This window comes from Eleginops maclovinus, chromosome 17 (genome assembly GCF_036324505.1).
Source record: "Eleginops maclovinus isolate JMC-PN-2008 ecotype Puerto Natales chromosome 17, JC_Emac_rtc_rv5, whole genome shotgun sequence".
NCBI classification, from domain to species: domain Eukaryota; kingdom Metazoa; phylum Chordata; class Actinopteri; order Perciformes; family Eleginopidae; genus Eleginops; species Eleginops maclovinus.
In genome coordinates, this window is record NC_086365.1 from 6,888,688 (window position 1) to 6,902,972 (window position 14,285).

Genomic DNA, 14,285 nt, shown 5'->3' on the forward strand with positions numbered 1-14,285 from the left:
ACATTGTGAAAGAAAAAATAGAAAAAAGTGACACAATAGCATAACAACATTTGTAATGTGGAAATAGAGTCTTTCGTTTTTCAGTCAAACAGTTATTTTCATAATGTTTTGACTATAAACCCGTGCTAAATGAGAGCTCTCGTTATAACATTGTTTGCATGAAATATAAGAGGGTATAAATAAATGTCACAGGCTTGATGGAAGAATTGAGAAGGCCTTCATATATTGCCCTTAAGAAATATATTCTCCACACAGTCAAACATCTCCATGACAACTGAGCAACTCGGAAAGTAGAAAATTAAATTAGAGATTGTGTAGAGATTGTATATGATAGCACATGTTATTATTAGGAGAAGCGTGCTGATATGCGTTGCTTTAGTTATATCACATATGAGATGTAGTAAAAATGTTATGGTTGAACTAAGGGTGAATTTTTATTATGTACCCAGTGATATCAACAATAGCCTATAAAAAGGAGCAGATAGCAGAGATGGTACAAATACTTGCAACTGTATGTAACAGTGCCTCCATCTCTTAAATAGCAAGCTAGCTGAATGTTATGTAATATTTTCAAGTACCCTTGTTTTATTTGGTGTACACGGTCCATAAAGGATTACCCTTCTGCTCACTCTCCCCTCATAATCTGTTGATGATGACGTTATGCTGCAGCGCCTGAGCTCTAGATCTCGCGAGACTATGGAAAACAATCCAGACGCCCTCTCTCTCTCTCGATTTCCCCCTCCTCCCCAGCCCTCCCTTCCCACGCCCCAGTGCGCTGTGGGATAGTGGCACTATAAAGTATATCCTCTCTCGGAGAAAGATAAGAAGCCCGAGACAGGAGGGGGATGAAGATGGCGGACGCCAAGCAGAAGAGGAATGAGCAGTTAAAGCGCTGGCTGGGCTCGGAAACGGACCAGGAGCCTCCTGTTCTGAAAAAGAAGAAGACGAAGGTGAAGTTCGATGATGGCGCCGTGTTTCTGGCTGCCTGCTCAAGCGGCGATACCGAGGAGGTGCTCCGAATGCTTGACCGGGGCGCTGACATCAACTACGCCAATGTAGACGGTCTCACCGCCCTCCACCAGGTTAGTGTTAGCCTGGTTTATTTGTCAACGTCAGGCACTGGCCCTGTCGATACTATAAAGACACAAATATCATTTTGCTGCTTGCAACTGCTTGCCCTGGAACACCTGTCAAATGGAAGCCATTCTCATCCCGTTGTTTACCTACCTAGCACAGCCGTCCTTTTCGACGCAGAGTAACGTTATAGATGACCACAGGGGCTATTCTGTGAGCCTGGTTGTGGGATTTCTAAAGTCAAAACAGAGACAACTGTGCATGCAGTTTCCAGAGTGTAGTCGATAGTAAGCAACAAAGTTAAAAGCTTCGCTTTTAGAACTACTTTTGCCCCAGTAAACTAGCCGGAGCTAATATATCCCCAGTGAGTGGGGGCAGTCTAATTGCTGTACTGCTGCACTTCAGATTGCAACGTTGGGTTATTTATGTTGTAAGTTGTATGGTTCATTGATATTGGTGGCTAAAACTCATTTCGGATGCTACGATCCAGTCATGCTATAAGCTCAACACAAATGTTGTCATTGATTGAGAAACTAGTCCAAGCAAAATGAATTCCACAACGATGGCTATAACCTGGCTAGCAGTAAAAGTGGTCTTGTTGATAAACCCTCCACCGCGACCGCGGCTAATCTCTGGAGGAAGCATAAGCTAACTAGCCTTGGTTGCTTACAACGTCATTATATTACAGACTTATGTTATCCTTTCACAGCCTTTACTGTATGCGACATTCACTTTATATAAACGCTGTTGACAGCAGGGTATGTTATATGACTTCAAATGTCATAAAGTGGTTCATTATTTTAGAAAGAGTATGAGCCAAGCGGAATGTATGCTAACGCTTCATTAGCAGGGTAAGCTAGCTGTCGATAGCTGTTTTGGAGGTTTAGCTCAGGTTAATTCATTCGTTAGCTAGCTTGAGAAGAGACGTCAGCGATTATCGTTTTGTGCCCAAGTTTAACATTCTGTGACATTGTGGCTTTTGGTGTTACGAGAACATATGCGTGTCAAATACGTTGCTATTTGGCTGGAATGTCAGTCGCTAAGCTAACTATTTGCCCGCTAACTACGGTAGCTACGTTTACTAGCCTCTACTTTCAAAGCCGACTAATGAAAATGGCAGCCCGTCTGGGCTTTCGTAAGTCAGTTACATCGTGTATGAGTCAGATACACCTAAAATGCCTGTCCATGGATAGCAATATTATAGTTGTTAGAAGGTGCAGTACACGTCTCATAAAGAAGAGTCCTGATGTGGCCAAGTTACCTTCAGTGATGTGTATTACTGTATACAGTAGAGTTGCTAGAAATGGAATTGTAATTGAAGTTGTGAACACGTCAGTTTTCACAATTCCTAAAATCAGTTTAGGCATTGGTCTACTACCTATTTCATTATGTGTTTTTCTCCAGATGTGAGCTATTCTCTCTGACATTCACTGCTAAATATACCTGGAAAATACCAATAGGATTATTTTTCAGATAGAAACTATTACTGTACTGTTACTACATTTCGTGACAGTTATTACAAACAAACTGTGATTATAGTATATCAACACTATCTGCCTCATATACATAAACATAAAACATGTAAGGAAAATTGACAAAGCTTCCCCTGTTGGATTTGTATCAGGGGCTGGATCATACAAAAGAAATCACCAAATGTTCACATTTCCATAGCTAAGAAACTTTCTCCCTCTCCCACTTGTTTGCATAGCAAGTGCTTGAATGATCTAATAATTAATTGAAAGGTTATTTACAATTCATGTTAAATGCATTTGTATACATTTCCAGTGATGTCACCTTATGACATTTCTAAATATCCAAGTGCACCACCTTGCTAGACTTTGTTACACCTATTAAGCTTTTTTAATGCAAGATTTCTGAGGTCAGAACCATTATCTTTTAGATAGTAAATTGATTTTATTTTTCTGAGTTCGCTTTCTAATGGTGTTGTTAAATAAACCATAATTTGTGCTTTGTACATTTGAATAAACATGGCCCTCCCCATGCAAACTCATTGGGTGGAAACATTGCCTTTTTTTGGGCTGATGTCCAGGGATGAGCTAGAGTGAGGAGAGAATTTGCAGTGCCGCTCTCCTGACCTAACCATCTCTGGAGACAAGTAGCTGCCTTGTGTGCGAGTGTGTTTTTGTTGTAGGCCAGCTTATAAACCTGGGGTTTTGGGTCTAATAAAAACAATTGTAGAAGGCGATGGAGGGATGTCTATTTAAAGTCCTTATCCCAGAATTTCTACGAGGCCAAGCTGGTGACAATTTCCATAGACAAAGTGAGGGGGAGATGAACATAGGCATGTGATAAGGCATGTGTATGCGAAACTAACCAGTTTTTAGTTGGACTTTTTTTTTTTTTTACATGAATTTTGACAGTTTCGTGCATTAAAGTGAACTGCCCTATTTTGTTGTACGACTGACCTCCTGCTTTGTTTTGCAGTGTGTCATGTTGTTACATGAGGACTCACCCCACACTGGGTGCAGCGATATCACTCCCAATGCTAGTGACCGGTGCAGGTTTATAAATAACCAGCGCCACAAACTCTCCTAACTGGGTTTCAAGAGATGATACTAAGTTTGGATATGACTCAGAGTCTGTAGCTCTGCTTTGTAGTGCTGCCCTGGCATAAGCTCACATTAAAGCCAGAGGTTGTGTCTTTATGTGAGTCATGGGCCTTCTGTCACTGGAAAAATGACTTGTTTCAGAAGGACCCGTAAACATGTTCCCGTCTGTTGTTGTCTCTACAGTGTGATTCATGATGGTCATTACAGGCCTCCTTGCACATATGGACGCTCTTAGGAATGAGGTTTGGAGAATTAACCAATAGTAATCTGATGTTTACACTCTTTGAGCAAGTTAAGAGTGAAGCTTTATAGAGCTTGAAGTAATTTCCAAATCAAATTTCCATTTTGTGATCTGAAACGGATTGGTTCACCCAAATACAGGCTGCATGAACTGCACGGTAAAGAGTTTACGAGCGAAGCAAGGGTTCAGTAGACAAGTGGAGATTCCAGATCTCGTCGGCTAAACTCGTCTCAGAGAGTAGCATTCCGAGTCCTGTCGTCCTAGCCTGTGCATTCCTCACATGACAGTCGCTGGAAACCATGGCAAAGAGAGAGCAGAGCAGACATTCCTCAGCTGTCACCTCAACCCCTCCCCTCGAGTCATTCTCTCTCTGGCTTGCCTCTCTGCATACAATGCCAAGGCCCAGCTGACTGTTGCCCACTGAACTCCATCAAGGCAATTAGTGTGGAGGTAACCAGGGCTTGTCGCTTCACACAAGAAAATCTCCACACTGACCCACACCTGAACTTTTTGTCTTTAGCATGCATGGCCTTTGCTGATCCCCACGACCAAGGTGACAAGACTCAGCCCAGCTTAACATGTCAGAGTAGGGTATTACAATGCCTTTGCTCTGTTGACATTACACACCCTCATTATGGCCCTGAAGTCTATGAACATTATCTCGCACTGTCTCCATAACAACGACTCAGCGAAGGTTGCTAGTCACTTGTGTTGGTGGATTTGCATGTACAGAGTGGGAGTTGCATAACACCGAGCAGAGAAAGAGTCCTTGGCAGTGCTCAGCAGTTTGAAATGAGAATCAGTTTCATGAATTTTGTAATGGAATAATTCTAGAGCATGTGGTGGAAGATGGTGAGGTGGCTGCATTTCTTATTCATACAGACCAGCATCAGTCATATTAGTACATTACATAATTTTTGTGGATCTCTCATAAAGCCCCAACCCTGAGATTCTCAGCTGTGCGTGAGGATCGCAGTTGGCAAGTGAGAGGAGCAAAAAAAAGTGCGTTTGACATGTTCCCGTCCCCTGATGAGGGCATAATGGCATCCTCTTACAGTCCCCAGACCTCCTGTCTTTCTGCCTGAGGGAGGAAATCCCTCTGTCATATGCAGAGGCCCCGTGGCAGAGACAAGCAAAGCATCACGTTGCACTACAGATCTTACCTGTTTCTCTCACCTGTTTTGCTAGCCAATACAACAGGTTAGTGATTTATCGAGAGTAGCTTAATCCACATATTTGTATTTTACAGTGCTCTTACTGCCTGCAGAAATAACTCCCTGATCCGATTACATATTTTGAGGATGAGATGTAATACACACAAGGCTCTTATCATCTTGTGGGTTTATAAAGGTGTATAACTCGTGACCCGTCATGAACCCAGATGACAAAGCTAGGCCCTTTTGCATGTAGATTGAAATGGGAATCCTGCTGACATTTCCTGCATTTACACAAAGCATTGTTATCGACTGCCTTTTTGATATACTGAATTGCAGCCGTTCAGTCGATATTTTGACAATTTTTCAAGTGTCATGAAGTTGTTGTGTGCAGGGTACATGTCACCAGGATACTTTAGTGTTCAGGGAGACTGTGTTGATCCAGCATGCCTTTTTTCTTTTGTTGGATCTATGCAAAGAGAACCTGAACCTCAGCTGCTGCTTCTATGCTTTAACTAGCTAGAGTAATTGCAGGTGGATAGCCTATAAGTTAACTTGAAAGGGTAAACTGCATTTAAAATGATGGCTTAATAAAATAAAAATGTAAATTACTCTAGGCTGTGTAACAAGATCTCGCTGCCCAAATTCCTGAAGACAGTACGAGCATTCGATATCTGTCCGTTTTTTTAGAAGATTTCAGCTTTCACATCTCTTTTCCTACAAAAGGCTGCACAGGGTTTCTGGGTTCTTTGTTATGGTTTAAGGCTATCTTACGGTAGCAGCTAGTCACTCATGCATCTCTAACATATTGCAGAATACATTAAAATGCAACTTAATAATTCATGCTGAGGAATCTAGACCGCCTAGATTTTATTGTTCTTTGTCTAGCACGAATAGGTAACTGCCAGTCCTCCATGCAAAGGATTAGCAATCATGTCTTTGTATTATGCTGTAGTTAAAGTTTAGATACAAGTTATGATTGTGTATCATTAATGACATACATTTGTTTCATATTTAAATTCTAAAAGCAGAAGCGAACACAGACTCATCAATGCAAACTGCAATAGAATAATTTTAATTTGATTGGGTTCATATTCAGGCTCTTGGTGCACTTATTTATTTTAATGAGGGTCCAGTAGTGGAAACATTATTTCATCATGCATTTATGAACCAAAACAGGTCTTGCAGAAGTAAGTTGTAACCTATCAAAAGAGATCAGACAGATGGTATCATTATGAAAACTAGAGAGAAACCGTGTCTGGATCATTATGGATTAAAGCCAATTAAAACTTTGCACAACTGAAGAAACAATAAGATGGAGAGGGAAGTTTGATTAAAGAATGTTGTATTAGATTTCTGCCAGTATCACTCCATTTACATAAAAAATATCAAACAGAATCTGTTTTTTGTGACCAGTACTGAAGTGCTAAAATGTGTGTTGGACTAAACGCAGCAAGCCCCCGTGGGTGTCATGTCCCTGTGAGCTGCTTTGGGTGTTGCATTTGTCTGTAGATTCACGAATATGATGCATGATGTCCTCAATTTTCCTTCTTACATAAAAGTATAATCTTACATAATCAAAAATGAGTTCCGGTCTGCAGTGAATCACTGTAGCACTATTGTATCTTCGGTATGCTGCATGATAGATGTTATATTTAGAATTGGAGCCCGAGAACATGTATATATTACCTGAGTATAATTGGCAGGTCTCTCCATGTCGAGCTGGCCCCACGCAGTTTCATTCAGCTTTCCACCAACCCCATAATCAACAGCAGGAAGTTCTTGTGATGTTTTGCGCGCCAATGCTTCGCAACATGCCAGGTCATTTGCTGATTGTGACACGTTGGTGTTGTTTTCTTCCACAATGAGAACATGTATGACTTTGGAAATAGGTAGCCACAGTGTAGGCTAAACGGGTTGAAAGGATAACCTAATGTCTTGCAGTGTAGTTGATTTGTAATGGATGATTATAATATTCATCAAATTCACATCTTTAGCTCAGAAGTAATGGACTCATAACCCAGGAAGAAACATGATGAGCATAAAGCAACAGCCTCTGAACATATTCTAACATGTTAAATGGATACCTCAATGTGGTGTACAACCTTCAGTTTGCTCAGAAATTAAACATGAAACTGCCTTTCCCAGGAAGGACGGTACTGTAGATTTCCTCTACAATTACAATCATGCAGTTGATTCTGGTCTGCATGCAACTTCTATTCAACTCGATATGACACTGCGGTGTTCACGCATAGCAGGGAGAAAATGCCAAAGGCGTCCCCACCGGAGGATCTGCAGCAGTAAGGGTTCTCTGAAGTATGTCAGACGAGCGTTGCTGCAGGTTGGAACTGGTTCACCTGGGGTCGTACGGAGAATTCCTCAGAAGAAAAAAACCTGCTGCCACGTATATATGATCTGTGCTGATGGCAAATCTATGGACTCAAACTTGACCTTGCCCAAAAGCACATTGTGGGGTTGTTGTTTCCCACTTCCCCTTTTAAGCCAGATTCTTTCTTTTTCGCTTTCTGTTGAATGTGTTTTGTTAATTGCCACTATTTTGCACCCAAACATAATGTTGTAATTCTTATAGTGGTAAGCTTCCTGTTGATGAGAATTAAAATGCAAGCATAATTTCCTGTGAGTCTTTAGTTTTGGAGCGGGTAAGATGAACCTGCTCTGTGGCTTAACAGATAAATGGCCACCACTTGCCTGGCTGTCTACCCCCTCTTTTTCAAGCCGTGCATAGTATTGAGCTGCTGTGAAATGTTTGTGGGATGACCTCAGCTTGTTTTTCCCTCCCACCCTGTGGCACATAGTGTCTGTCTTCTACTTACGCCAGGTCTTCTTGAAACCGTACTGCTGTTGTTTGCTCGGCGGCAGTCACATGTTTCACGCTGAGTGTTTTTTATGAGTTGTGTTTCTGAACTGAAACACCTGGACACAGAATTCCTCATTGTCTTTCAGAGCAGCAAGTACAATTAAGTCACAGAGCGCATCCATTTGTTGTCTGTGGAAGGGTGAGGTTACATTCTTTGCATTTATTCTCAAAATGGCTGCGTATTCAGCTGACGAAATAAGGGTTAGAGGTGAACATGGAGATTTGCCTTTGTTTATTATTGCTTATACTTAACATGATGTCACTACGGTTTTATTTGGGATGTCATTAACTTATTGCTGCGTTCACCTGTGATGTGTATATTACATGTAGAAAAATATTGTACTGATGCAACTTTCAAAAGCAAATTCAGCTGAGCAGACGCGCGTTACATTGCTGCTTCTCCAAGTGTAAGGCTCTCTCTTTATACCTTGATTGGAATTGATTTTTGTGAGCGCTGAGCTAGGAGTGGCCTTAAGATTGAATGAACCTGCCGCTTTCTGTGATGCTACCCCATTAGTGTTCTTGTGAATAAGCACATGCGAGAGATACTCTCCCTGCAGATAAATAGCAGTCTCAGTAAATGGGCCGGAGTACATTGGCTCATGAGTGTAAGCCTTACATAAGTATAGCCTCTTTGATAGCTTATGCTTTTTATTATGTCTGTTTTTTATGTTTGATTAATCCACATTGTTTTAAATCTTGTTGCTAAATGTCCCTCAGAAAAAGACATGGAAAAAAGTGTCTCTATGCTTCTTGTTGGTGCCATACTAGATTTTGTCAACAAAATATTAATATCTTTTTCATAACTCTTAACAATATACTATTTTGATTGGTGATATCAACTAACTTTCTTGTTTGAAACCAGGCCAAGTGAAAAGTAAGCCTTTTGTTCATCAAAGAGGGGTTATAAAGATCAATTGGAAAACAAGACGCAGTGAAATGAATTTATTTACAGGGCCCTCAAACAACATTTTATCACCATGTTTTATAGAGCATAAATGTCAGGTCACTGACTCCAACTAAGCTGAGATGTTAATAGACTGTCAAATGAATAATTAATAAACCACAAACACAGTCAAGTTATGATCCTCAAGGTCTAGGCCCCTGGTTGTTTTACATTTGATTGATTTTTATTACTGGTTTATCTGATACATAAATAAATAGAAGAACTTGGCATTCAATGTAAAAATTGAATTACAAAACAATCATTAAACCTCAAAATGAATAATAAATAACAAATGCTGCAAGTCGTTACAACACTATTACATCCGAGGTGAACGTGCCTTCTACATTTCCATCCATACTCCTTTGTGTGTGGTTCAGGTTGTTGCCCTTGTGCCGTGCAGAACTCGGGGAGGAAGGGGGGGTATTGCTCGTCTTTCCTTACTGTGGTAGTGATGGTAGGAGTTGTCAGGGTGTTGGAGATTTCAGGTCAGAGAGGAACAGGAAGTGGCTGTTTATTTTTCTCATTTCCTCTTTGAGGCTCCACTAGTGAGCCTGCTTCTTCCACTCCCTCTGCCTTCATATCTGACATTACCCTAGCATAGACACAAGCATGAAGCTATCTGCACTGCCCTGCCTGATGATTTACATGGATCAAGGCAAACAAATATGCATCCTAGTGTTTTGTTTTTGATAAGTGGTCAGCCAATTACTTATATGGAGCAGCCTAACGTTTGTATAATTATATTATCGTTTTATTCTTGGGAAATGTGTGAAAAAAAGCATTAAAACAACTCAAGGAATCTAAGTTGGCTGAGACCAATTCAACCATTTCGTTAACTTGCCGACTGAGAAGTGGCAGCCCTATTACGTGAGGCAGATGTCAAAGTTTATATTACATTGTAATCATCTTATTTTAGTCAAATGAAATCAAACTGAGTTTCTCCTTTGTGACTGCATACTAGCGGTTCAGCTTTTGCTGTGATCCATATTTGTGCTGGTTATGTCTGTAAATAAGTAGAATGCCTGCAGGGCAGACCCTTGCACCCACATACTATCCATTTAACCTCTCTGGCTCAGAGCTTCATGGCATAAGCGGTGAGTGCCAGTTCATTGGGGTAAGAGGTGGAGGGGGAGGGGGAGGGGGGGGTGCACTGTGGACCATGCTCAATGCCTCTTTGGTAGATCGACTGTCAGTGACTGCTGACAGAGCTTTCTACTGTCCTCCCTATAGTAGCTTCCACATAAGGCTTCTATTATATGGAAATATCAACGGAGGTCGTATTCTCCCATCTCTCCGTGGCTATCTGACCTCTCTGCCCCCCCTGGTGCCCCCTCTCGCCTTTGGACCCCTCACATGGAAACTAATTTTTGCTCTGAAGTGGGGCTATTGTTTTGGCATTGAGCAAAAGCCCCAAGTGAAACACACAGTTACGATCTCACCGGCGTCCCCCCCCCCCCCCTTCCTCAATCCTGGTCTTCTTTTTCCATGGGAATCCCAGGGCCATATATGGTCGTCCTCAGTAGCAGCGGCAGCAGTTAGAGCAGTGAAGGCTGTGTGTGCATGTGTGTAGTCTGGTTACAGCTCCCAACTGGGCTCATCTAGTGGAGGGACCCAGCTGGTCTCCCCGCGGCGCTCTAACCCTCCCCCTCGTACCCTCTGGCCTCATGAACCCTGCCAATAGCACAGGAGCTGCAAGCTCTTTGTCTCGTATACACACACAGGGGTACACCCTTTTTATAGAAAGAGCATTCACACTGAAATCTCACACACTTAAACATGAACTATACCTCATTTAGTGTTTTTTATCAATGTCTGGATTTCAAATATTCTCTTTTTTACAACATCTCTCATTGTCTGGGCCGATCTGTGTAACACACACACACAGACACATAACGCACTCATACTTACATGCAGGCGGTAAGAAGGAATTCCTTTTGTGGAAGTGGCTGCGCGCCTCTGAGCCGATGACGTAGCCCATAGGAGTGGCCAAAGTGCTGATGCCTGAAACCCCAAGGCTAGGAGTAATACTTATCTGGGAATTTCTCCACTGGTATGCTAGTCCAGGGCCTCACTGCTTACTGGTTCAGGTGGTTGCAGATAGAAGTTGCACTAGTACAAGAGAAGAGGGAAAGAGTAAAGTTCAAGAGAAGAGGGAGAGACCTCAGTATAGAACTCTAGAAGACGCTATCTTTTTGCAAACACAAAATGGGAGAAAACTGGTCTTTCCATTTAGAGGAAAAACTAAATGCGTTGCAACGCTTCATTGTAAGCACACATTCTGAAAGCCAACAAGCTTTCCATTTTGTACATGCAATGTTTGAGAAACATTACACCACAATGCCTAGATAATGTTTTGGCTTTCCTGACAGATACTAGAGGGTTTCAGCCTTCATCCATCTCAACACAGCAGTTTCACTCCCCCCCACATCCCCCAGAGAATACAACTGGGCTTAGTGAGAGCACCAGATGATAGGAAGGGATGGCACAAATGAGTAAAGTTCAGTTTTTTATGAGTTTGTTTTTATCATGTCTTCCTAGAGAGAGCGGTGGTGATATCTCCATTCTCCTTATGCCTGAGTTTCTGGTGGTTGTTTAGGTGCTTTGATCCCAGTCAAGATCTGATTACATTTGAAGTGAGAGTTATTCAAGCCTTTTGCGGTTTGGGGCTTTAAGCAGCTGTTCCCCTTCTCTGTGATAAACTCTTGTTTGTTGCTGTTGTACTTTTTACATTTAGCGAGAGTAGTTTAATCCACAGACATCTCTTTGGGGAGTCTTGGTTGGAGCTATGTATTCAAAAGAACATACATTTTCCCTTCTAAATAGGGCTGACAGGTCGATACTGTGGATTATCCTGAGGAATCTGGACATTGTTTCTGGAAAGACATGTCACCGTGGAGTGGAGTGTGACAGTATTCAATAATTGAGCACTACAAACAGAATTCCATTGGCAAATAAAGCCTAAACCTGTACTATGTGCTAAGGTTTAGATGCTATCGGTATGTAAAAAGTTTTCAAGTGTATGCTCAGGGTGAAACTCGCGCATATACATATACAACTGATGTGGATACATAGCTGCTGAGGTCTATGGACACTGCTTTATCCTATATTGCAGGTACAAAAAGCACCAAGCAGCAACATGCATTTAAAAAAAACATGGGTATATCATTGTTTGTCCCAAGACTGTGTAAGGCTCGGTAAAAAAAAAGGTTTTTAAGTTCTTTTTTGGGCCTTTTTGCCTTTAATCGGATAGGAGAGTGACAGGAAAGTGGGGAGAGAGAGTCAGGGTGGGATCCGGAAAGGACCATGGGTCGGGAATCGAACCCGGGTCGCTGGCATACGGTGCAGGTGCCCCAGCCAGTTGCGCCACGGCCGGGGCCAATGCTCGGTACATTTAAGACTACATCATAGTTGCCCAAATGCCAGAAAACTAACCTTATGTATAAATGTATGACAGAACAAAAAGAGCAGCATAACTGATCAACCAATTACACCTACCAGAAGCTTCATATGAGTAGCCTACATTTCATTTTGAGCTTTTTGAGAATAGGTGACACTGACAGGTTTGTTACTCTGCGCCTTGAATTGTATGTTTCTGCTTTTTTTATTATTGAATGGTATTATGGCCCCCTTTTCACAGAACTACAGTCTGAAATATACTTTATGATTTAGATTCCTTGCCACATGAGCACACGGTTGGGTGTGCATAGTTAACATTCTCATTTATCGTAGCATAGATGCTAACACCATGGGATAAGCTAACTGCCTGTGCCACTCTTGGCAGTAAAGTGGCAGGAGCCCTAAGGCAGCTCTCTGCAGGGCGCTTGAGTTGGCCGTCTCAGGGTGCTACTAAAGGAAGTCAAGGAGGGGAGGGGTCTTCAAGTGTCTCCTTGATGTGGAGTGCTGCTAAATTAAGCTCAGTGCTCTCGGCCCGATGGCCCAGAAGATAATAAACCTACCCTTTCATACACACACAGTAGCTATAGGCCTTTACTATGGCATGAATAGACTTCTTTGTAAAGTGTTGTGTCTGGGCTGCCTGACCTCTGAAGTGAAGCACGAGGTGCAGAACGTATAAATGTTTGTTTGCTTTGCTTATTGGTCGAGCCACTTCGACTACTTGTTGCAGCTTTAGATGTAATAAAAGATGTAAATGTGGCTATGCAAAAAAGAAGCCAGCCGATTTACTGCAATAATGTGGAAGTAACTGTACTGTGAACTCAGAACACACTAGCTACAGTTTTGGTTGGCCTATACTATCACCCGCTGGCTCCTGTGTTTCTTTAAGTGCGGTTTGTTTTGAATGATTTAAATCGAAGACAGTGGCACCCACATGATCGCATAACAAGAAATCTCTTTTTTTTGCCAGAAAAGGTCATGAGAATATCTTCAATATGCATGCCTGCAAGAGATTAAAATAAAAAAAGATCAAGGTACCTCAAGATACTCATTTCAACTTGAGTTTTTTTGTATGTTTTCTCACAGCGGTTGGCTTTCTGCGCTGCCTTCAGGGGCCATCCGAGCAACCCCTGTGTGCTTTAAAATGAAGTCCTTTCTCTATTTATTTATGTTTCTTACAAAAGCCTGACAAGTCCTGAACCCATGTTCTCTTTTTGGCTTTGTCGCCATGGCAACAGACCGGCCTCATTTCTTGGGTGCACGTCATGGGTGCATTTTTGGGTCCGCTCCGAGAATGGCTTAGCCCATCTTCTCTTTGCGGCGCTGGTAGGGAGTAGGGCTTGAATTCCTCCATATTATTTCAGGATTAGACCGGTGCATATGATGGACTCAGTATTGTTTCTATCCTAATCTTCTCCATATTTATCCCCGCTGGCTTGGGGGGGTTTATTAAGATAATCTCTTGATGGTGTCTATAATCATCCCCCACGCTGGTGCAGTTAATTGATGAGTGTGTGTGAAGTGGGACATGTGTACATTATTCTGCCTTGTTTATCCTTCTTTTGGAAGAATGTGTGATCCAATTGGTGCTCTCAATGAACAACTCAGATAAATTTACATATATTCAGCCTTGTATCTAAAAAGATTAGACATGATGACGTGTTCATGTTGGTATATACCATCATTAAGTTTGGCAGGTATTTGTTTATTGGTTTCAGACTTCCTTGGGGTGCATTACATTAACTCTGGCTGGCTAGGGACTACTTTCTCTGCCCTGCTTTTTCAATTGAGGGCAGTTTTCCGTGACAAATAAAGGCTGACCATCCAGTAACATACAGTTAGTTTTTTTGGTATGTGCTCCCGTCAGCATACACTAGCTTATAAACAAAGAAGACACATTTAGTGATTTAGAGCCAATGTTTTGAAGAGTTGGAAAAGAACGTGGTAGGAGCAGTCCTGTGTTGTGAAATAAGATGCTAAGTGGTCTGTCACTACCTCAAGGATCAAATGTGTTCTGTTGAAGCAT

At 41.9% G+C, this 14,285-nt stretch overlaps 1 protein-coding gene across 1 annotated transcript in view; it reads left to right on the forward strand.

Moving 5' to 3' along the window:
• The first annotated feature begins 757 nt into the window (after positions 1-757).
• The window catches only part of ppp1r12a (protein phosphatase 1, regulatory subunit 12A), a 43,548-nt gene continuing 30,020 nt past the window's right edge, over positions 758-14,285 (forward strand). The window contains 1 exon segment of the mRNA XM_063905527.1: positions 758-1,082. Within this exon segment, the coding sequence (XP_063761597.1) occupies positions 846-1,082 (237 nt within the window). The 5' untranslated portion in view covers positions 758-845.